The sequence below is a fragment of the Columba livia genome, chromosome 1 (genome assembly GCF_036013475.1).
Source record: "Columba livia isolate bColLiv1 breed racing homer chromosome 1, bColLiv1.pat.W.v2, whole genome shotgun sequence".
NCBI classification, from domain to species: Eukaryota; Metazoa; Chordata; class Aves; order Columbiformes; family Columbidae; genus Columba; species Columba livia.
The window spans coordinates 175660328-175685255 of NC_088602.1; the positions used below are offsets into that span (position 1 = coordinate 175660328).

Genomic DNA, 24928 nt, shown 5'->3' on the forward strand with positions numbered 1-24928 from the left:
CAGCTATTGAAAAAAACAAAAAAGAAGAAAATCCTTGCGGCAACTGAAAATGGAGGGGATGGAAACAGACCTGTTGCATTAGGGCAGTAAAATTTCCTGGCTAAAAGAAGTCAGACCCCAGGTATCATCTGTACTGAAACTATAAAGAGCACCGAATGAGAATGTGCTGGCTAAGCCATCTGCGGAGTGAAATGTCTTCAGTGTTTGCAAGCTGTCTAACAAGAGGTGAATAAAACTGGAGTTTGACACTGGAAGCTTCTTCTCTTTTCTTTTCTGGAACCACTTCTCTTTTTCTGTTGGCTAAGTGAAAGGTCTGAGAAGGCTGGCTACAAGTCCTTGATCTCTGGGGAAGGTTTCTGAGTGTACTATTTCTGCTTAATTTGGGCTGTGCAAGCGGGTCCTGATCCCAAAAACATGTGGACATACCTGAGACCTTTTTTCTTAGTGCTTTTAATATTACACCGGTGGCCCGTACAAGGATTTCGGAACGCCACGTGCCTAAACTGCTCAGAGTTTGTCTTTTTCAGAGATTTCACTGATTGGGGTGCATTTGGAAGTATTATCGCACATTTTTTAAAAAAGTGACTGTAAAACCAACATAGTTCCTGACTGCTGCATGGCTTTGATCTGAAATGCATAATCAGGCTCTGTGGTGTATGACTTCTCTTTATAACAAAGCAGGAGCAAGCCAGACTGGAATGCGGCTCTTTAAATGCACAGGACTAAACATTTTTGCAGGTTGACTGTGGGACCTGTAGATGGCCTCACTTTAATAGTCAATAAACCAAGAAGTATTAGTTCAGATTCTCAATGACCTAAGCAATATTTTGTCTTATTCTACTGAATTTGGCAGCTGAAGAGGCTGTTTCTAGTGCCAATTAATATTCTTTTGTTCTGTACAGAAGTGGGTACAGAGCACACTGATTTTAATTCTGTTTTATTTTCATCCTTATATTTCTTCAATAGTGGGAAGAGAGAGGGCATGATTTTGAAACGATTTTGAGTTAGGACCAGTAAAGTAGCCTGTATCATGTATTTCACATTCCCGCCCCCAGACCACGGGTGAAGGAGCAGAGGACTGCAGGCCACTCACTGACATTAACCACAGACATTTTGTAACATACCGAACAAGAAAAAATAATATATATCACATATTCTGTTAGAGAAGGCCTAACTTCATGGCTTACCAAGTTCAGTCGGGAAAATGGACTGCAAAACAAGGCTAAGAGAATTAAGACTGAGACTTTTCAGTACAATCAACAGACTACCAACATCCACATCCACACGTGGCATCACGTTTGTGACAATGTGTTCTTCAGTGTCACCCCAATAGAAACGCTGACTGATGATGCTCTCTTATTTTACTGAGCCATTTAAGGGATGAGGAAGAAGAGGAAATATAAATAGTGCCACAGAAAGCTCCATCTTTGTCAGCTGCTGGGGGGGGGCAATAAGCTCTCATGTCTCATGCCAGTACCTTGGGCAGGTCCTATCATATGGGCCATTAGTATCACTATTTTGTGTTGGGCAAAGTTGTGTGCTTCAGTTCCATCTTGTCTTTTATCCTGAGAGACGACAGGGCCTTCAGACACCACTTACCTGTGAGCACAAATAAGAGGTCAATGCATTACTTCACAACAAGCTCCCTTTCCTTTCTCAGAGTGACGTCTTTGCTGCATAAATCCAGATGTCAGCCCACCACCATCCATGTGGGGAACATGCTATAGCTACTGTCTTAAGACCCCAGTTTTCACCAGTTCACATACACACACTTTGGTTTTTTATAGTGTATGAGAGCTGATACAGCTTGTGAAAAAGGCTTACTGTTAAAGTGCTTTTAATATATAGAAGCCATCTAGCTACAATGATAAGAGAATCACAAAGCGCTTCATTAACTGGCCTCACATAGTTGATCCTGCTGCCACTGCTTCTCCCACCCTGTGGCAGAGAGGGGAGCAGCAGAGAGAGAGTCTCTTACTAGAAATTTCCCTGGCTTTGAAGCGGTGGGGTGTACACACGTCTTAGGCACAAAGGCACACCAAGCACCGTAAAGGGCAGCCTGCCCTGAGCTGGACTGGAGCACGGAGCTGCCCCTCATGTCTGCTGCCAGGCCAGCGGCAGCAAGAGGACCACACATCTCTGAATGTCTGCCCTGGCACAGCACCTCTGGGTGCCGACAGACTGGCCAGGTTCTGCTGGAGGTGCACGGCAAAGCCACTGCGGGGCACCCAGCCGCATCTAATTTTAGTGGGGACCAGTTAGTTGCTCATTTCAGCTATTCAACTATTATGGTTCTGAGAGGGAACTACAGTGGGTGGGCAGGAGGGAGAGGGCTACAAGGGATTAATTTTTGGATTAAAAGGGATTATACTAAATTTGTAAGACAAGTGTTCAGTGTGCCATCTGTCATAGGACCCTCTGCGATGTTTGAGAACAATTAGCAACTAATTTTCATGTCACTCTCTGGTTCCCACAAACATAAAAATGAAAGCTGGTTTGATAACAGCCTGCAACCTCCCTCACCGCTCTCTTTTGGAACCTACTGCAGACCTGATCCACCAAGCAGCACTAACCTACTGCCAATGGGGCATTCCAAACCTGTATCCTTGGAGATGAAACCTTGACAGAAACCAGCTTTCCACCCAAATTCCTCCACTGAAGACTGAGCCTGGGCAACATAGGGCTCCTACAGCACACTTGGGACTCACTGCATCCCACACTGTGGCTTTCCAAAGCAGTGAAAACTTCTGCCAAGTAAAAGTTGAGCCTTTCTCCAAACATTTACCCTCTCTGTTGGGCCTGGGTGTTTGCAATGGTCTCCCGAAAGCAGGTAAGTGCAGTGACACATGGTACCTGGCAGGGCTGTGTCCCTGCCAAAAACCTACTGGGTACATAATATGCACAGCAAGTTAAGGGAAAGAAAAGTAAAAGCAGTTCCCTAAGGCATGCTGCAGCTAGGGGTGCAAAAACCTGCCGTAAGGAAGGAGATCAGCACTCTTTATAAAGAAATTTATTTTATATTTGCGTACAACAAATATATGAAAACAAATTTAATTTGAAAAATGTATACTCAATTTCTTAAAAGTATTGAACTCTCTCAAGGAAAGGTTTTAGTTATTAAAAAGGTACCGAATGCTAAAATTATACTTGGATAATATATGTATGTGTACGTATATATATATATATATAAAAACCATGTGCAATTTTATATATATATAGTATATATAAATAACATGTGACTTACATGATATTTTAAGGTATGCTATTTAAACATCTGAGTAACAATAGAGATATTATAAAATATAGTTTGCTATTTCTATGCAGTTTGCATTCAATTTTTATAAGCATCTAGACAGTGCAAAATTTAAACATACAGAAATATTCTCCTGTTATTCTATACATTGTGTTCAGCTCCCAAGTTTCCTTTGTCATGATGATAACCAGACCGAACCAAACTTGGAGGGTTCAATACTAGCCCTTACTAGCACCTTCTAAGAGCAATAAGAGGAAATCTGTCTTACCTTGCACTGTGCTGTAGTATAGTTTGCGCACAAGACAGAACAATGCATTTCCTATGTTAAATGGTCTAACTCCCAGAGATCACATACACCTCACCATATTGACTCATTTCATTGCACTCCATATCCTGCAAAAATAAATCTCCTGTAGGACAGCATACATTACTGCGTACTGAAGTTTAAGTAATATATTTCTTTAACATAAGGCAGGAATATACTGAAATTTGATAACACTTAAATCCAACAGCAATCTGGAATTAAACCACATATATGTACCACATTTTTATAGATGCTGCCTTTTTAATGTTTATGTCAGAAAATGTGGTAGAGAAAACCTACTTTTCTTTAAATAAAAGCAAGGGATAAAAGCAGTCCTTCTAGAAGAAATTGCTAAAAAAACATGGGAACAGGAGAAACTCGAAACACCAAAGGTCAGTCTGTACAACCTTTCCTGCAGCTGATGAGCAACTCCTTGCATGATACCTAGGGGATTACTAATCTGAGTAGGTGCTCACTACAGCAAAGCCTGAGTGTTTTAGCTCTAAATATTTATCATCCTTATTGGCATCAATCTGATGTTAAGGTATTGCATGCTTTTTTCATGTCTTTAGCATGTTGCTAAAAAAGGCAATTCTGACCATTCCATATGCTTTTACAATAGCTATATTTTAACTGAAGGATGTTTGTACTTTAGATAGCATGTTTATTATCACTGACATAAAAACCTCAATCCTGCTTTCATAAAAATCAGTGGTTGCTTTGCTCCTACTAGAAATAAAATTGGATCCAAATACGTTAGTCATAAAGTTTGCTAATAAAAGTGAATACTATATTAATTAAATCTCTCAATGCTTAAAGGCAAAGTGGTGTTAGCAAATACCGTACAGTCTATCTTAAAGAACAGTATTATGCACATTTCTAGACAAACGATTACTCAAAAAAATTCTAAAAGCAGCAGTGAAAAACATCTGACGGGACAGCAAATTTTGACGTGAAAATTTCTGGAGCTCTGACAGGCTTTTTTAAAATCCATTTCTTAAACCCATTAATCCCCTCACCCATGTCCTACGCTGCAAATGCACAAATTAAAGGCTGTGGCCTTGTAGGCAGTGTGCATCCACACCAGCTAATCTTTAAAACTGGATACTTCAGGAGGATCTCCCTCTTTCTGCTGCATTCAATCCTAAACTCCCTTTCAGCAGAAACTGTTGTGTTTCCAAATCCTTGTAGCAACCGACAAGTTAAAGAGCCCAGTGTCATCCCTCATCTACTTCACTCCTCGAGTTTATCTCTGCACTTGTCCACATAATTACCCCCTGCAGATTCCAATTTTAATTCGGATTTGAGTTACAGTTGATGAACAGGCCTCACAAAAAGACAAAGCCTCATTAATAGCTCACAAAAACAAACCTTGCTAGTAGAAAACCTTGACTTAAATGCCAAACAAAGGAGAAAAACAGATGCTGAGACAATGTTTACATCCTTTCAACCACACCCTCGACATTTTGGCAGTAAATTAGCCAAATGATGGGCTTTACATCTCATCCATCTCTCTGAGTTGGGAAGAACAGCCATAACTACAAGTTTTTGCAGGGTGCGGCTGATGCAGGGAGATGGCTGAATACACATGACCAAAGGCGGCATGCCTCGCAAGTCACAACAAAGCAGAGATGTGCTAGGAATTCAGGATTTTCTTATGCCCAGAAGTTTCCTACAGACTGGAGATAAACACAAGTCCCATCTCCCACACAAAAAGGAATACTGTTCAAACCTACAGTAAAACAGCACCAAGAAGAAACTAATAACTAATTATACCAAAGCCTCTCAATTTAAGGATTCTCCAAAGCAATCTCAAATAACATAAAGGAAAAGAAAACCTGTGAAGTCAGTCAACACATTTTTCAATCCAATTATATAGCAAATGCACTGGCAGGCAAGGCCTCAGTTCCAAAAAGGTGAGGAAGAAGAAGGATGGTGCAAAATGTTTTCATAAATTTAAACATTCTTAGGATATTAGAAAGCAGGCAACTCAGAAAACATTCCTTGTGAGCTGTGTGGGATCAGCGCAGTTTTCAGCAGGCTTCGCTTCATCCTACAGCTCAGCTTTGCCTGTTTGGGCAGGACTGGCACTACCGCTGCCTTCTCCAGCGTTGTTCTTGTCTGCTGGCTTGAAAGATAAGGAAGCAGAGTTTGTGCAGTACCGTTTGCCAGTTGGGCGAGGTCCATCGTCAAAAATATGCCCCAGGTGAGCACCACACTGAAACAAAACACAATAGAGCATCAGTGTGTCTCTGTGCAGCTTGATGGCATCACTGTGATGTTAAACAACGATGAGAAGTTGCTTCCAAGGAAGCACCCTGGTCCCTACATCGCCCTTTCAAGTGGGATTTACAACATACATTTATTGGCAAGAGTGATCCAAGAAGATGATCTTCTGAGATACCATGGGCGCCTAACACTTCAAGCCCAAATTTCCTGGGTGTTTCCTGTTGTACCACTGCGTATGTTTGCTCGGGCCACTATTTCTGAGAAGCCGCTTGTCTCTGTAATGATCTCATGGCAGGAACACAGTTACAAACACAGTGGTGAGGGCAGTACTGTCCACATTTCACTTACTGCTGTAAGGACAGCTGTATAAGAAAGGGGCAGCCCGAGCTCCAGGCCCTCCTCAGCCTGCAGCCATCTGTAAACCCTCAGTAAGAAAACACTAAAACTCTTGAGTAATACCGGCAAGGACATAAAGCAGTAAAGATATTCTTTGGAGTATGATGCACGCTTCTGAGCATCAGGGTCCTTCTGAGTGCACTGCTCCTCACCCCTGGAGGGGATGAAGCTCATCCACTACTCACCTCATACTACTTTCTGTAGTATGTAGGAGAGATAGGGACAGGTGACCAAAAAAGACCTGTAGTGAAGATATGTAAAATACTTCTGAATGAATAATCTTTAGCTGAGAGTAGTTATAAATAGGAATTATGTTGAATTTGCTTTTTGTAAGGAATATGAAACCACAGGTGGCCTGTTGACACTTTCATTCTACATGAATCAGCCTCAGCTACTTGCAGTGGTTGTCAGGGTGAACACTACTGCTCCTGTCTGTGAAAAAGGTAACTGTCCCTTGCTTTAAAGAAGAGTACAATATTTTGAAGAAGCTGATCCAATTGATTCTTATTCAAAAATTAGTATCACTATCACTGCACATTATGGCCGACAACTTATCTGGATAATAAGAACTTCTTGTAATTAGTCACTTAAATTCCACAAGTTCATTTTTACAACCTGCCATGAGAAATAAAAAAATAAAACCTTGCACTAGAGAAATATTTATCTTGAACAGGAAAGTCATGCTGCTTTACCAAAGAGCCTTGGCCTTTCAAGTCAATAGCCAATTCCGGTGAGAGCCGGAATGGTGTAACTGAGATCACAGGGCTGCTTGTGGGCTCGCAGTCAGATGGCAAAAATTAAAGACTGCAAATTATTTTTAACATTTAATTAATTCATAGTAAACCAAATGCATAGAGGCAATACTGATTATTCCAAACTCTGAATGAGTTAGTGATGGCAAATCTCTACCCTGCAGTTAATGTGTTGCTAATGTTCTCCTGCTGTTATGGCCTTTAATTCACCCAAGCAGTAGGAAGGGTCTCTGTAGAAGCAGGTAAAGTCTTTGGCTTCAGGTTAAACTCTCAAAAGACTGAAAGGCTGGGGGCGGCTCTCATGCCAGCTGGGAGCGACAGAAACTCTTCTTGTTCAATGAAAACTGAACCAATAATCCTTACTGACGGAGGAGCAGGACAGGTGGGCATGGGAAGCCTCAGTGCTCCGGCCCATCCATCCCAGCCTCGCAGCCCCATCTCAGGGCTCCCTGCTCCTGGAAAAGTGTCACTAAAACAGCCTGGGCAGTCCAGCAAGGACCCCAGTAACAAACGGGGGGGCTTCTAGGCTGTAGTATCAGCAGGAGGAGCTCCCAGAGGCAGTGGGAAAAGGCATGGATGACTTTGGGTTAAGCAGCAGCTGCTCAGCTTTGTGAGGAAGGAAGAGAACATATGGCAAATAAGGAAAAGGCAAAGGAAAGTTGCTCGGGAACTAAGGAAGACAAAGCTTCAAGTCTTGTTCCTGAAAGATTACTGTCTTGCCACCCTTTCCTCCATTCTCCACTGCTTATTTTATTTCATTTCCCTTTAGATTGAAGACTTTTCTTAGGCAGTCTGAGCAGAAAACCTGAGCTGTTTCTCAGAGTGGGGTCTCTAACAATGAGGCACTTCACCTGATTATAAAGCTTTTCCATACCTTGGGGGAAACAAACAAACAAACAACCCCAAAAAAAACCCAAACAAACACACAACCAAAACCAAACCAAACAAAAACAAACAAACAAACAAACAAAACAAAACAAAACAACAAAAAACTAAAAATCTTAAGTGTTCCAGAGAGGGTATTTTTCCAAATGTTCAGCATCCTAATTAAATCATCTAATCTCAACTAAGAATGCTTCAAAACCTCCTGGCTAGAAGTGTCAATCTTTTTCAGATTAACATTTAACCAAAGATAAATCATTGCCTCTCCACTGGACTGAAACAGAACAAGAGAAACCATAGAGAGAAATTATCTGCAGGGGTAATATACTCACATACAGACTAAAAAGACAATCTATCAAAAAAGGTTTTCCTCACAAAACCAGAGAAACTGTGTGAGAGTCCAAGGTAGTCTCATTACATTTTTGTGTGATGGCAGAATCACACCAGGATTGGATTACTGCAAAATTTGTTACCTTTTGAGATTACCTCTCATCAAAAATTTATGTGGCGATTCTCTCTGTAGAGGACTCTATAACTCATCTGCCATGAAAAGAAACGTAATTCAATCCTTTATATCACAGTCTAAGAAACCTGGCCCTCAGCTGAGAGTACAAAGGATGACTTGATTTTGCTGTCCTCCCCACACGTAATAGGTGACGACCATTTTTCTAGGACATATATACACGTTTGCAAAGCCTCCCAAAAAGAAACAATCATCTGTTGCAGCCTTGCACATAAATATATTGGGCAGAATATGTGTTTGGGAGCAGGAAAGGGGGGTCAATGTGAACTGTCAGTATGCTTGGATCTCTCAAGCCTCCTGGTTCTAATATGCTGCTGGGAGGCACGGAAAGCAGCTTGCAGTCAGCTGCTGTAGCCGAGTCCCAGCTATCCATGTGCAAACAGTACTTCTGTGACTACAGAATTTTACTGATATGTACAGGTACAAATAATAGCTAGGGAGACCTCAGGGGAAGGGACTCCTGAGCAGGAAAGAGAAAACAGAGATGCAACCCATTTTACAGTATTCCTCAAATGCATTTGTAATTAACTTCTATCTGTCACTAATCATTGACCTTTTAAATATACCCAGGGTGATGCGTTTCCAAAAAACTGTAAAAGTTATTTCTAGGATAACGTCATGAATGTCTTTGATTAACATTACAGCAACTTCCCCCCAGTGTTTGCTTTCTATAATGGGGGACATTAAAAGAGAAGTTTTTTATTCTCTCAGACAGGTGGAAGGACCTTTAAAGAAAAATCAACCACTTTTTCATCTGCAAAAGATTAATAACGTTTTGGGTGTGGGAGAGGGTATTTCCCTCCAGTTCTACCAAGGCTTGCCATATCAATCCCACTGCTTTCCAGGCTGCAGTAAAACTGCTTTTTTTTTTTTTTTGCAGCTGCATGTGCACATTCCTAGGGCTCCAAGGAACGGAGAAAATGGTTTTGTTATGGATACACAATGCGGCGGTATTAACTGAGCTAAGCGATGGCTGCAAAGATGCTCACCACTCCTCAAGCTATTTTCCTGCATGACTTGATCATCTGTGGGGTTATTGCCCCAGGAAGCTGGAGTAGCTGGTAGGAAGTTGCCATTGGATTATATAGCAACCTTGGTCGTATTTTTTTCTTAATGCTCTAAATTCAGCTTTTGGTTTTGCTTTACTTTTATGGTGTCTGCGTGTGACTGCTGCGAATACTGCTGGCCTCAGGCCTGCTAATGCTATTTTGTTTGGCAACAGGCAAATGACATTCCCAGACTCCTTGGCCTGACCACAGGCTGCCTTGGGCTTCTCTCAGGTGAAACCAGGAGCTCTGGCCATCTCTTGAAAGGTGTCAGCAGATACAGGCTCAGGAGGTTGGCAATACGCTGATTTTAGCACTATTCAGGCCTACTAAGCAGAGCTGAAGAGAGTGGGTTGCATTTTTTATTATGCCAGTAATCACTGGTGAAGCACGAGATCCCCACTCTGCAGTACTATTGCTACCTTGTTAGGGAATTTAGGGAAAAGGATGTTCCCAAAAAGTGTTAAACGGATCTTCTAAAGCATATAATCAATGTAAACACTACAGAATTAGGTAGTACACATGAAAGATTAGCAGACACACTGATTTGGCCATTAACACGTTGGGCCAAACCCTCTACCCAGACTGAAGTTAATAGATTCTCCATAAAGATAATCTTGCCTCTTTTTGAGAAGCTTCTTCACTCACCCTGAGCATTTATATATGAAGACTGCCTGACTAGTAAGGATGCACATTCTCAAGGATTAAATCATTCTTCCTGCCACCAATACTTTCTGGAAAGAGAGCAGCAAATAATCACTTTCTAAATGTAGCTGTTGCTTCTCTCAGGAGTTGGAGCACGTGGAGGTGGAGGACTCCAAGCTGCTGGGGACGTCTGCTGAACGCCAATGCAGCAGCTTCTCACTTTGCTAGGTAATGATAGTGCTGTTCCCTTCACAAAGAGGAGGGCAGCACAAAGGATGAAAGTAGAACAAGACAGATAACGGAAAAATTGGGCACATCTTAAAGGACTATTGACTTCATTATCACGGCAGATGGGATTATCTGAGGCAGCCATTAGGACTGTGCTGGGAATGAGTGTGGGGAATGAGTTAGCATGGCTGCACAGTAATGCACAGTGACGGAATCAGCACACAGACAGTTGCTCCACTGCTTTTGACTTCCCTCTCAACTGCTCACGTGTGGAGCCAGTCAGGCTCAGGATCTCCTTTGGAGGGACCCTCTTCAGGAAGACAACTTCTGTAGACTCAGCATCAAGTCCAACCATTTACATCTGCTCCGTTAAATCTCACACAAGACAACAATGTGCATTCCAACAAGCCCTTTGTGCCTTCAGCTCATTCCACCCAGCTGTTATACCTACAACCCATTGTGCTTTCTCACAGTGATTACTGTTTAATGGAACTGAAATGTTTGCAAATCTTAGGGAAAGTACAGCACACGGTAATGATTTTTGCAGCCTTTGCCATCAGAATGGTCTGTGTGTGCTATAAACTAACCTGACTGCAGGATATTTCAATCCGATGCATCCCATAGGAGAAATCATCATTGAAAGTAATTGCATCAGGACTGATCACATCATAGAAGGAAGGCCAACCTGGAAAAGAGGAACAAGATAAGCAAGAAAAGAGGGCGCTTTCATAGCAGATGGCATTGTAAAAAGCAAGACATAATCACGCTTTGAAAAATGTTCAACTCTCTCTAGTGCATGGAAACAACTGAAATGGAGATATTGGATCCTAAATCACTTAGGTACTTTGGAAAATTTCCCCCCTAAATACAAAATTGTTTACAGGCAAGGACTGAGCTGCCACTAGCCACCCATCTTCCACCTCAGGAGAGATGCCTGCACTCCACCACAAGCAACCGTAATAGTTTAGTTCAGGCATGAAGGTGGTTGCTCAGGTAAGCCAGACTCAGGCTTGCCATCTGTTTAAAAAAAACACAAATTCCATGCTGAAGACAAACAGTGAGACTTTATGGAACACAGGTGATTTTGCTTTTGCAGTGTAAAAGTACTTCATAAAAGAGCAGGTAAGTTGCAATTTTAGAGCCCCAAAACCTGCCTTAACCTTTACCTTCACCAAGGCATGGTCACGCCCAGAAGGATGAGCTCAGGCGCTGACCCATCACACATCAGAAGCTGTGAGATTACTACTATTATGTCTAATTTCAAGACGGTAATGAGTGCTTCAGATCAGCCATGGGCAGGTGGAGTCATAACTATGCCTACATTAGACACTAGTAGATGGTCTGCATGTGATCCGCATCCAGAACAAAACAATTGCACTCATTAACACACATGTTGAACACAGCTGCTGGCTGTGACGGAGCAGCGTGACCTGACACCAGATGATGATGAGATGTATACCTGATCTACCAGTAATGGCCACTTATCCAAATAATGACTTTCCACTCCTTAACTATTTCATGCCAAGTCTCCCCCTCTCTACAACACAGGTAAAAAACAACACAGATCTGTTCAGTGTCCCAGCAGATACCCATTACCCAGCTGTAACTTTTCAGCCACCCCTCAATAACCTGTCATCATATGCTCCATTTCCTGAAGCTGGGCTCCCACGTAAGAACCTGATAGGCTTCAAGGTCGTGTCAACATCTACCAGGGCCCATCTGAAATCCCACTGCCTATCTGTCCTTCTCATTCAGTCTCTTGTCAAATATAACATGCACAGGCAGCTCTTGCTCTCTGTGTATTACGCACACATCCATATATACAGAACTTCCTTGTTTTTTCTAATATCTGTTAAGCATTTGCTATTGATGATTTCATAAAATGACTTGCAATAAGCTAATAAGAAACACAGCAGCAGCTGTGAACCACTGCATGTAGATTAATAAAGGATGTATACAGCTTCCCATAAGTAAAGCGAGTAAAATTTCCTATACAGTAAAAGGAGGTGTAGAAGCTATCAGTTTTTCTGAATGTGGGTAAAGGAAGTGTGTAAACTGGAAAAAAAGTCCATCTGTCTTCAGTTGTATCTTAAACCACTAAATATGGAAGAACACTTATCAGGACGCAAGTATAATAAGCCTATTTTAAAAAATAAAATAAATGCTCAGAAATGCATCTCTCTTCCTTTTGGGAACACACATACAGTCACATTCCTAAGCCTGCAACCTGATGGCATTGCAAGCCTCAAGTCCTGTGCTCCCAAGGTGCCTACTACCATCTCAAGTGTTTCCATCTTTTTATTTTTCTCCCAAAAAAGTATTGCAAATGGAACAGTTGAAGACACCAGACAGACTGAAGAGCAAAAACTCTGAACATGGAAAATATCCCATAAGACAGGAACTCAGTGCAGCAAACACAACTGTTAAAAAAATTATATATGTATATATATATATATATATATTTTTATATAAACTCTTCCTCTCATGCAAAATATCCGTTCCAATCAAATACCTTCACAAACAGAAAAGGAATAAATGTATGACAAGTTTTGCAAAAGGGGCTATTCTGTTGACAGAAAAATTGATGTTTCCTAAGTGGTGCCCCCTTTCCAACACCATCCGTCATCTTCTTAGCTGGGCCTCTGTCTAATGAAAATTGAGCCAGTCAGAATATTTGTAATGAAGCCTTTTTAGTTTTTTAAATTTAGTTTTGCAAAACAGACATATCATTTTGCCCTTGTGTGATGGCAGAGAAGTTCCTAAGAGGGAGCTCTTTGGAATAACCAACTACCTGATTGTGTGAAAGTCTTTGGAGGAGGAACACTTCAGTGCTGCAGAAATTCTCAAAGACAAGCCTGCCTCCTCCGTAATAGCAATAAGGGGGAAGCTTCAAAGGCTGCTACACAGAGATTGAAGCAATCTGTGTCTTGCTGAGAAAATTACCCTGTGAGAAGGGTTTGGAGGAGACGTGTTTATGTCAGCTTTGACATTAAAGAAAGACGAACCATCCTCCTTTCTCCAGACTTTTCATTTTCGACTTCCCATTCACCACAGAAAAATTATTTGCATTGGATGCACTCCATGCACTTTTATAAAATGAAGTCATCTGAAACCTATATAAACAGGCAAGCTCCTCCTAAAGTAGCCTTTGTACCCAACTGGAGTGACTTCAGTTTTAGGCTGTCAGTTCATGCTACATGTGACACGTGTTCCGAAGGCTCCACCACTGCCACATATGGTCCCCAAGACAGGGGCTTTGCCTCCACAGCGTGGACTTTTAACTCTCAGTCAAGCCATCTCCATTTGAGTGACATGGCGGGCCAGGCACTAGAATTACTGTGATGAACCGGTAATTCCATGATGGTTGACTGAAAACTTTGCAAACTCTGCAACAGAAAAGGTCCTGAAGGGCACAGTGAGACACGCTGTCACTCTGTTGACCTTGAGAGGAAGACAAGTGAACTGCTCATTGAGTTGATGAGCCAAACTCACCAGGAAAATCAATCCCCTTCTGCTGCCTCATTTCCTCTCTCGAGCTAAAGTGGAAAACCCAACTGATAGTTTGCTAAGCCTTCTCTGGCCATTTTCTCTACTTCAAAAGCTGCCAGGAACAAGCTGCAGAAGCCGTCTGCTTGCCTGCACCTCAGGCAACTCCCAGTGACGTAGAAAGCCAACCAGATCCCTGTGAATTCTTCATACAGTCTTTCTGTCTTTCTAAGTGAATGACCCAGCAGTGGCCTTGACTTTGCAAGCCCCAGGCAACTTCTGCTGTCCCACTGGCTGCTGCTCCTCTGCTCCTGTCCCGCTGAGCACCCACCTCCGTCCTGCCATAAGGCTGCAAAATTGGTGGCTCGCTCTGCATTTTAGACAACTCAGCCTGCTTTTGAAGGCTATCTGGCTGCTTGGAAAGGGCATGCTCCTGCAGGAATGCGGGGGGAGAAGCCCATGTTGCACCTTTTCTGCTGAGCTGAGAGAGAGAAAGAGTCACCCTTGGCACAGCAGCAGCTGAGCGCTGGAGGAGACCCTCTGCAAACGCCGGTGCCGAGGCTCAGCCCTCCGCGGGTGGCAGCTTTCTGTCAGGTCTGGCTCAACACGTCTGATGGGCAGCGGGAGTGGAGGCTGCTGTCTTTGGAAGGATAGTAAAACATAACAGCTAGGAAGAAATAGCTGCTGGAGGAAAGGGGCAAAGGGTAATTGTGGGAGACAAGATGGGGGTGGGGGGAGCCTCCCAGCTGAGTGAACAACTTCAAATGACATTTGTGCTTTTTTGTGTGTGTGTGTGAACAGCAGCTAAAATTTGTGAATACATTTATCCTTGAATGGAAGTTTAGTTTGAGGAAGAGTATGACACAGTAACAGTCAGCAACTTTTATCCCATTAGAGACATTTAAAATGGGCTCATTCTCATCTTCACTATCACTTTGCAATCACAGTGGCAATATAAAATTGCTCTAATATAAAAGGGCCTGTTTTGTTTGTGTTCACCCTTTATATGGGAGTCAGGCAACTATGTCATAAGGGCTAGTTCGTGGTACATTAATAAGCTAACAGGAGATGAGTAGTTGTCAGATGTGTAGCAAGTATCCTTTCTTGGATCTAAAATACACTAAATAAAGCAATGAAATTTTCTTCTGCCAAGTACTTAAGTGAAAACCATGTGTAAACTGAACATTACACTCCATCCTTTATGAGTAATAGAAAGGATCTTACGCTGCTGGGTGTCACACACACTGAGTCATGTCCCGTTCTTCTGGGACATCCCCCAAATATTTTGTAAAAGCTGCAAGGCATTTCTAAAATTCACCCCACACCCCCTCACTAAAACCTAACCTCTTGTTTTTCATAATGGTCCCTGCTCTAGCAAAGCAGAGACAGCGGTCCTTGCCTCTTTGTCAAAAATGATTACTTCAGCATAGAGATGGCCTAGAACTAGCCCAGGGCAGCCACAGTGAAGAACAAGGAGGAAGGGAAATGTTGGCTCTGTAACCTGTGCTGGATGCTGCTTTTGCAGCCCTGGGCACAGGGTTTCAAATCATTCAAAAGAGACACCTTCTTTCTCACTTTCAGCCCTCCTGTTCCAGGCACCTGATGGAGTCTGTATTACTAACGAGCTGCATTAAGGCATGTACCTACACAGGCAGCGGGCAGAAGGTGGATATGACAACGCAGGCAGCCAGCACACAGCAGTCCCTGAAAGCTGACAAACGGAACAGGTCTTCTCCTTAAACTGAGATACCAAAGTAGTTGTAACGCCTGAGTAAGGCAGCAAGAGCAAACAGCGTGCCCACAGTCCAGCCCGCTTTGGGCATTCCTGGTAGAGATATGGAACCCCAGCAGGAGGAGATTGTTTCTCTCACATTAACCCAGGATGCTGTAAAGCACTTCATCTTGTGGGCTCCTCTAGGACTCATTCTTGGGGCAATGCTGACCTCATACAATAAAAGAAACATTTTGTTCCCATAAACTTTTGGAAAGCAGACCAGCTGTTGATTGATTGATCAATTTTAGAAGCATCTCAAACCTCCTTCCAGTTTTGGAAGTTTGCACACATTTTGTTGTAGTTAGTTCTCCAACTTCCTAATAAATGGATGCAAGCACTCAGACATCTAACTGTTAAAATATGAGTCTATAATTATTTGCAGAAGCAAAACGGCAGGCTGCTTTTGAAAATCAGCCCTGCTAGACTATTTTTTCTCCCTCTCCTGAACCAATACTCCTTTTGACATTTTTTTGAACAGCACAATTGCAATCCCAAAGCATCTAATGCTCTGACATTATTCTCATTTCATACACCTGCCGACTTGAGACCTCCACAGTTTTTCAATAACTGTGATGCCTGTAGTTATGTTTTTCATTTTAGATCCCAAAGAGATTAAGTTCAACCTGCATTTTATTATTCTTTGCTGTAATTATTCCAAGCATTTACTTCAGTGAGTTATTTACAGATGGAGAAGTAGGGGGAGACGGAAGATGTTAGAACTACCAAATGGCACCAGATGGAAAAGAGGATCTTGACCTGAAAAATACCCTGTTTCTCTGATGTGCTGTATTTTTAGAATTCTGATTCCCTTTCAACCTAATGCGGATTAATGAAAACCCAAAGGCTTTTTAAGGTAGAGTCTCATCATTTATCTTCACTGAGAAGCTATGTCTGTGTAAAAACATGAAGCATATAGGATTTAAAAAAAAAGGTAATAAAGCTTCTGCTTTGAAACTGCTGTAAAGCTGAAGGGCCTTCACTTTTTTCTTTCTCACAGGTTTATTGAAACAGAATCTGAAAGACACAGGCATCCACAGCTGTAACTTCTCACATACAAGTTTAATGTAGAACTACAAAGTCACATATTGCTATTATGTAGAATGCCAGCACAAATATAGGGCATTTTTTTGCCAAACATCCTGGGTTATTTTTCATACTATCTCCATGACAATGAATGCACAATAAATATTCTTTCTTACAAATATTTTACCATCAGGTTACACTACTTTCAGTGAGGTTCATTTAATTTACCCAAGTGTAGCTACAAACCGAATCAGGCACAGAAACATTTTTGCTCACCAGCAAATGACTTTACATTAGACATGTATTTCACTGGAAAGAAAACAGTCGGTCCTTTCCAGCACCATGCAGATACAAGAATGATGACATGGTCCTGTCTTTCAGCAGAACATGCAGAGTGTTGGAGTGGTAGAGAGGTGGGGGGTGGAGGGGAGACAGGGGGAAACAAAGACAAAATGAAGCTTAATTTTGGAAGGAAAAGTAAAGAGTGCTGTCTCTAACAGCAAAGTTGGGTTACCGCAGCAGGCACATACCACTCTGACAGAACAGTGTGGGAAGGGAATTTTACAAAACAACTGAACTTCTAATAGCAGCTTTTATGAGACAATCGTCATCTGTTTTTTTCTTTATGTTTCTCACTTGGGAAATAAAAAAGTGAAAGCCATAAATAAAGGTAGTATTTGTTTTCTTCCACTATGGCACTCTGAGCATCAAAACAGCTTACTATGAAACGGCATATGCAATCCAGATTTATTTCTTTGTTACTGCAAGGAGGATTTATATTTGTTTAAAATGATCGTTAAGGGAGATCTGAAACTTTGCATCTACAATTTCATTTGACATCTGAATTTTTCAGAACAAGAGTGCCCCTGATGTCTCCTGAGCATGAAAGCAATTAATAACTGTACCACAATACCGCTATTGCCCCAGCTGCTTCCTTAGTCCTTTCACTGTGCTCTAAATACTGCTAAACACAAGCCGACTCTTTTAGAGCTTTCGTCTATAACAGTCCCAACATCTCCAATGTCTGGGCTGCTGCTAAAATCAACAGGTAGGCAGAAGCTGGGATGTTCCTCAAGTCTTCTTACAAAGATTGAGTTACTAATGGTTTCTTTCTTGGTTCAGGTTCAGCAAAACTACTGAACCCAACTCACTTCCTCCCAAAGGATGGGTCTCTCCCCTCATCTGAACAGTGTCTCTTGTTACTTTAAATCACGGCTAATGTTTTTAAAAATATATCTTACACATAAGTCAGCTGTAGATCTTCAGCATCAAAGGAACCAAACAGAATCATGTGAAGCAGTGTAACCTTGAGCTATAATTTTAAAATGCCATCAAGAAATGTCTCAAATAGTTCTTAAAATTTACTGTTGACCTAGTAACCTCAGTCCATAGCATTCAACTTTGAATAAATGTTTTTGTTTTCCTTCCAAAAGCAGTATTGGTAAAACAAATGTATGTATTGCAAAACATCTTGTAATCGGTATACCTATCTGCACAATTCACTAAAATAACTAAGGCTTTCATACAGGATGAGTAAATCAGGATAGCAGTAGAGCTGGCAGGCCATACGATGGAAGTGATTTGACAAAATTGGAATCCTAATGCAGTGTGTTCACAGAGAAAGTAAAAACCCAGCAAAAGCAACCTTGTAATAATCAGCATCTGGCACTGAAATGAACAGCAGTCACAGATGAAGTACATATTTGAAAAATTTGTCATGGGTGTTTCAAGTAATGAACATCCACAATTTGTTTTTTGAAATATTTTCCTGTAGTACTGTTATGCATGTCTGGGAAATAAAGTTTGTAAAGAACAGCCTGAACTCAGTTACACACTAAAACTGAAACTACAGAGGTGGAATTCTGACAGAACTATTTTTAACTCAAAAAAAGTGCCATCTGTACTGTCTTCCTTTTGCAGTTATATTCCTTCTACTGAGCAACGTATCTCCAGCACTGAGTGCTCTGGCAGACAAGCACCCTCCTCATTACAGCTGGACAAACAGGCTCTTTACATTGCAGTTGTAAAGTTCTGAAACAAGGGAAAGAGTTATTACACTGATTAAAACAAAAAATAAGACAAGGCCCCCTTTCTTCTGTTTACTTTAGATACTAAATAAGATGTCTTGGTGAGGGAATGTGGTCACAAATACCTAAGAAGGCACATAATTTTCTTGGCCATCAAAGAAAGCTTTTGTCAGGATTTGGGCCATGACTGGGGCAGTTTGCAGATGGCAACATCTGCCCAAGTTTGACAGAACAGAGTACTAAACAGCAAGGTGAACACAGAGTCACAAACCACCAGTTTTGCACTAGGGTCATTTGGCCACAAGACAAGACTCTGTAGGAGGGTGGGATACAGCTCCTTTTGTTGCCACCATGAACAGGCAGAGAACACCCCTTCCCCGCCCTTTGCCTAATGTAACAGCTTATCCACTGAGCTAGTCTGTAAAACAGATACATTTCCAGAGCAGAATTTTCATCCCAGCGCAGGAACATCCCATCATCACAGAATCACAGATCACAGAATCACAGAATCAGCTGGGTTGGAAAAGACCTCAGAGATCATCGAGTCCAACCCTTGGTCCAACTCTAGTCCGTTTACTAGATCATGGCACTAAGTGCCATGTCCAATCTCAGTTTAAAAACCTCTAGGGACAGCGAGTCCACTACCTCCCTGGGCAGGCCATTCCAATGCCTGACCACTCTCTCTGTAAAGAATTTCTTTCTAATATCCAGCCTAAATTTCCCCTGGTAGAGTTTAAGCCCATGCCCCCTTGTCCTATTGCTAACTGCCTGGGAGAAGAGACCAATCCCCACCTGGCTATAACTTCCCTTCAGGTAGTTATAGAGAGTGATGAGGTCACCTCTAAGCCTCCTCTTTTCATGACCTACAGGCTCATCAAACCTCATAAAGAACCTTGCCATGAAGCCCTCCTTCACCTGGAAAGTGCAGAAGCTACTCACTGCAGCTTCATGCAAAGACTTCTGAGGTACTTCTGTCACCTTGGGCATGGTACCCAGGGTAGCTTTACATTGCCCTCTGCCTAAGACTTTGTCTTTACAACACACAGCTGAACACCGCGCTGTCATGCACAAAAGCAGGTGACAGCTGTAGACACTGTGGAAAATCCTGAAAGAAGAAAAAAAGAAATTATTTGTAGGGTTACATTGTTTTAACTTAGTGTTGGGTCGAGTGGGGGGATTTAAATCTTTATAACCTCTTATGCAAACAAGAGGAGGTAGGTTATAATGCTGACTAGAAAATAAAGACCTTTATTCACAGAAAAGCCTGACAAAAACAATATACATGTGCACACACACTCCCACACACTCCTTTTCCTTAAAGTCTTCTGTGGAAGACTTCAGCTGTACTTTGAAAACTTCTGAAAATTGAAACTATTGAAATGGAAAAGTTAATATTTCAGATTATAATGTTCACCTTCTGTTTTGCTTTCTGTTGCAGTTTCTAAAGCAAAGCATGTCCTTTCTGCTAAACCCCATATTTTCTTTCAAGAGAGATTTCAAAGGAAAACTTTTCATAGCCATGCTACAGAGCCGGTGACACAGTCCAAGGAAAGAAACAGCAAAGTGCTTGAAAACAATCTCATGAGGACCTGTTCTCTTTTAGTGCTCTGCTGGAGGAATCACCCACAGCCTGAGCAAGCACTAACACGGTTGCTGCGCAGACCAGCTCAGCACAAGTCTCTTATTTGCTCAGGTGCCTGCGCCATTCCTTACATGGGCATCACTTAGATTTCTTCTTTTTTTTCTGGATTAGCCTTCTAGTATATTTTTTACTTGAATAAATAATTTAAACAAAACAAACGTGCCATACACAAACTGCTCAAGGCACAGAATGAGCTTCAAACCTAAGCTAAGAGCATTTCTAATTAGGCACAGTAGGAATGGTCACAGTGGAAATCGATTATACTCACTAGATGTTTTTGCAGACAAATAATATTGGTTTATAAACACCCAACTCACTTCGGGGTCTTGTTTTCTTTTATGCTATTCTAGGTAAAGAAATACATAAAAAGGAGTTGGCTTGGAAAAGAAGTCTGATGAAATAAGCAAGAGGAGAAATAAGAGAAGATTTAGAGAGTCAGCAAAAAGGAAATGGGCCAATGTGCAGGAGAGGGGCAAGATGCTGGGAGTAGGCATGCAGTCCTCTGACAGATGCCTTCAGTATCTCAAAGAAAGCACTTAATCCCTGTGGGGGTTTGTCTCCATCACACAGTGCCTCCCATAGCACCAGGCCAAATGCAGTCCACATCATCAGCTGTGGACACTCTGTGTAACACCGGGCTATCTCCCCTGGGCCATGCAGACGTCCCCACCACCCTGCCGGGGCACAGCCCATGGCGGGGGGTCCCTGCAGCCCGGGCACAGCCAGCCCGCCCTGCAGCCGTGCGGGCGGGCACGGCGGCTGCTCGGACGCTCCGAACATCACAGGCGAGAAGAGGCTGTACCACGTCCCGCTCTTCCCCCGTTGCAGCTGCCCCGCGAAGGGCTGTTTGCGGCGCGGGGGGCCCGCGGGGAAAGCCCGTCCCGCTCGGGGGTCGCGGCCTCCCCCGCCCCGCCCGGCGGCTGCTCAGCGCCGGCGGCCGCTGGTCGGTGGGGGAGAGCGGCAGGGCCCGCGGGCAGGGTGGGAGCGGCGGCAGCGCATTGCCTTGTCCTTGTCTCCACCTGCTGATTTTATAAGCAAATATACTCGGGAAAAGTAACCATACAAATAAATAAAATTGCCGGTTGTGTGGGAGCCGTGTTTTGGGGCACATATCTAGGACCTCCAGCCACAACCAAGCACTGCGATCTGGGAGAGTTGAAAAGACTAACATCCGAATGGGTAACCAGTTTGGTTGTTTTGTGTTTGTTTGGGGTTTTTTTTCTGCTTTTTCACGCAGACTTCAGGAAAACAAGCATGGTGCCATTCTGCCGTCTGCTTCCTCCTGTTCAAAGACGTTCAAAGGCACCAGCGAGCATCAAAACAGAGGCAGATGAAGCTCTTGTGCAAGCAGGCGAGCTGGCACTACAATCACTCGATACATTTCTGGAGCTCACATGTCAAAAAGCATCACTTTCAATTCACCGAACCCTTCAAAGAAGCACACACCAGGGCTCCAGCCTAACCTGGCACTCGCCCTCCTCAGAAAGGACTAAAAAAAGACTGGGAAGGGATATACAAAGGCATTTCTCATCAACTGCTAAATGGTCCAATATACTCGTAACCTTAGCTCTCTGCTTTATAGCAAGTGAGTGATGAAAACCTGATGGGACAGGCGAGCAGGCTGCACTCTGAGCCACAACGGAGCATTTCTGGAATTGGACAAAAATATTCGGGACACCTGGAAAGGGCATGGGCAGCAAGGGGATATACTTGGGAGAAAGGAAGAGTTTAAAAATATTAAGAAAAATTTCTGATTAAGATTTTAAGAGGTGAAGTTTTGGCATGGATCAGGTTTCCTGAAAAGCATGAATCAGGCTCTGAGCTGGCTTCTCAGATGCTATTTGGAGACCTCAAAAGCAGAATCATTTAGAAAGAAACTTCTTCAAGGAGTCCAGCTTAAACTACAAAGACATAAAATTCCAGTCAGACACAGGAAATTCTTAGGGGAATACAAGAATTTTATGAGTCAGAAGACAAAAATCCCACTGAATACTTAACTAAACTAATCTAATGAAGTAGTCACCAAGAAAGGAGTGTGATGAATCTGCATGTCAGGAAGGACAAATTTAAACAAACAGGAAATTGAACAACCTGAAGCTGTTTTCAGTTTTATTCCCTGTGCCCGCTCCCTTTTTCCTTTAAAGGTGCAAACAGAAGAAGTTGCCGTGTGGGTCTGACAGGATGATTTCATTTTAGATGAAGTTTCAATTTAAAAGAAATAAATTGCCTGGCTTCCTTTTACAAAGCTGGGAAGTAATTTATTTATGATTCATTATTTGCACCGTTGTAGACCCTACAGGCCCCAGTACAATCAACCTACTAATCATTACCAAATAATACAGGGAAAGACAGACCTTGATATAAAGTTTGCAATCCAAAATTTAGCTTCCTCCCCAGCATGCAGAAGTGAGGCTAAATGCTTCCTATTAGATATTTTACCAATGCTGGTAGCTAGAGAAAGGCTTCAATCCTAAATGGTACAGCTAGCTCCGATCCAGCTTCACGCTGGGGCACGTGCTTAGCTTTTGACATGGAGAAGTTGTCAGAGAGGTTTCCAGAGAGATCATCACATCCATAAGGGTCTTGACTTTAGGTACAGGGGATTCCAAGACCAGCTGTGTAAAGCAATTTTATACAGAATGCTGTCTCCTCTACATTACGGAGCCAGGCGGCAGCTACACTTAAGAAGAGGTTTATGTATGTGCAGTATTGCGTCTTGGATGCCTTTTACATGGAGCGAGGAGCTTTTTCAATTTATAAACTTTTTATTACAAATTCTCTCATTTAGGAAATAAATTTTAGCAAATTGCAACTCCTAAAACTTCAAAGAGTGCTACTTTTCTAACAATGTTGCTTCTATACTAAAATTAAGTTTGCATTAAAGCTCTTCTGTTACTTCATATTTACTTCAGCTTGAAAGAAATAAACTTGTACAGAAGACATATTTTTTTGTTTGTTTCAGTGAGTGTTGTGATTTCAAATGTCTTCATTCCATAACGGACAAAAAGAAAAAGGAAAATTCTCTTTACACAAGGTTTCCTCCAAAACTAGTCTTGGGTTAATTGTTTCATTATACAAAAAAAAAAAAATCATTATAAGAAAACCAAAATACTTTAATTTTGATTTTCGTATGTGTGTGTAGTATTGCATCTTGTATGCCTTTTTCATGCTAAAAATTTCTGATAAAAAGTTGTGCTAAAATGATTCTGAGATGGAAACAAAAGCTTTCATCCCCAAAAGACATGCCACCAGCACAGCCTAATGTGCTGCTGTACACAGTAAGTCAGGCATATACTGAACTGACTTCAAACTACTTTTTAATAAATTAGAGCACTGCTTAGTTTCCTATCTGAACTGCCTGTCTAGATCCTACTATTTGGGGTTGATTCTGGACTCCACTTAAAATACTAATTGTTTATATTAAACAGACAAGAGAATGTGTGATGTATTTTAACTGTCAAAAGTGTTGTGAACAGCAGCAGCTGGAAGAGGAATGTTTAATTCACTCTGTTACCCCCAAGCCTTTTAGAATCTTGTATCAGCAGCTAAATCTTAGTCTTGCAGGCAAGAAAAACAGGGTATGAAGGGGTAGCACAGCAAAGTGGCTTCTACAGGAAAAAAAGGAGGGGTATACGAAAGCCACAGTATTGTCATTATTCAGTCAAAATAGAGGATCACTAAATCTACAACAGCATTGATGTATCTGTGAAAGCTGTGCACGTTTTTGTGTGGAAAAGCTCGCATTTCGTGCCTCCTTTCTTGTGCTGTTTCCTCGCACTTAGCTGATGCCCGAGATGTGATGCAGGTAGCGACGGGAGATATCACTTGAACCATTTGCTATATGATACCCCTAGAAAAAGGAATCTTGATGCTATCAGTTACTGTAACACTCTTGCATGTTCTGGACAAGAGGTCAGAGGCTTGTGTAGAGCTGTGAGTAAGGGTAAGTTTCCTCCCTTGCACGATTTATTCTCACAGGGCACCTCACACACATACTCTGGACACTTCCCCCATGATAATTTTTGCAGCATAACCTGGTGCTGGGACCCACAGGGCCCAAAACAAGGGTAAGAGTTGTTACTTAAAAGAAATTAATAAAGGCATTGCTAAGGAACAGCACCAAGTTGTTTTCAACATTTACAAAAGCTTCACATTTTAAAAAGTAGAAAAAAAAATCCAACCACAATGATACTATTTTGCGGATTTCCTTGAGGAAATCTTCGGAGTAGAACAGCAAATTAGCTGCACACAGACAAATGACCACTCTAATGTCAAGGGAAAGGAGGGTCTGAAACACTAAATGAAGAGATGCACAAGCCTGTGCAAACTGCTGTAGTGCAGGTTTTCCTTGGGAGGCCTGACTTCAGCCATGTGATTTGGGGTCTTTTTTCTTTAGTGCCACATTTACAGAACGGGTTTGGCACACTCAGGAAAGGAACACGGTTTTTGTTCATCCTATCCATCTTTTACTTGTCCAATTGCCACTACTGTATTAGTAGAAAAAATAGACCCGACAAGGTGTAAAATAATGCTCCGCATTCAAAGACAGCACTGTACCTCATTTCACTTTAATATTTACTTCAAAAGTAAACTCTGCTGAAACCTTGCATAAATAGCACTGAATGAGTTTGCAAGGTATTCTGAACTTACTGAAGCAAAGTCGACTCACACGTCTAACACACAATTGCTTATTTGGTTCCTTACTGCCAAAACATCTG

The 24928-nt window shown here is 42.1% G+C and overlaps 1 protein-coding gene across 10 annotated transcripts in view; it reads right to left on the reverse strand.

Annotated features, from left to right (window-relative positions):
* Nucleotides 1–2995: 2995 nt before the first annotated feature.
* Nucleotides 2996–24928, reverse strand: part of MSRB3 (methionine sulfoxide reductase B3) — an 89749-nt gene continuing 67816 nt past the window's right edge. For all 10 annotated transcript variants that reach the window (XM_065048566.1, XM_065048564.1, XM_065048561.1 and 7 more), the window contains 2 exons: nucleotides 10846–10943; nucleotides 2996–5775 (listed from right to left, as the gene is read on the reverse strand). In XM_065048566.1, coding sequence (XP_064904638.1) covers nucleotides 5611–5775; nucleotides 10846–10943 — 263 coding nt within the window. In that variant the 3' untranslated portion in view covers nucleotides 2996–5610. The remainder of the gene's footprint in view (nucleotides 5776–10845; nucleotides 10944–24928) is intronic.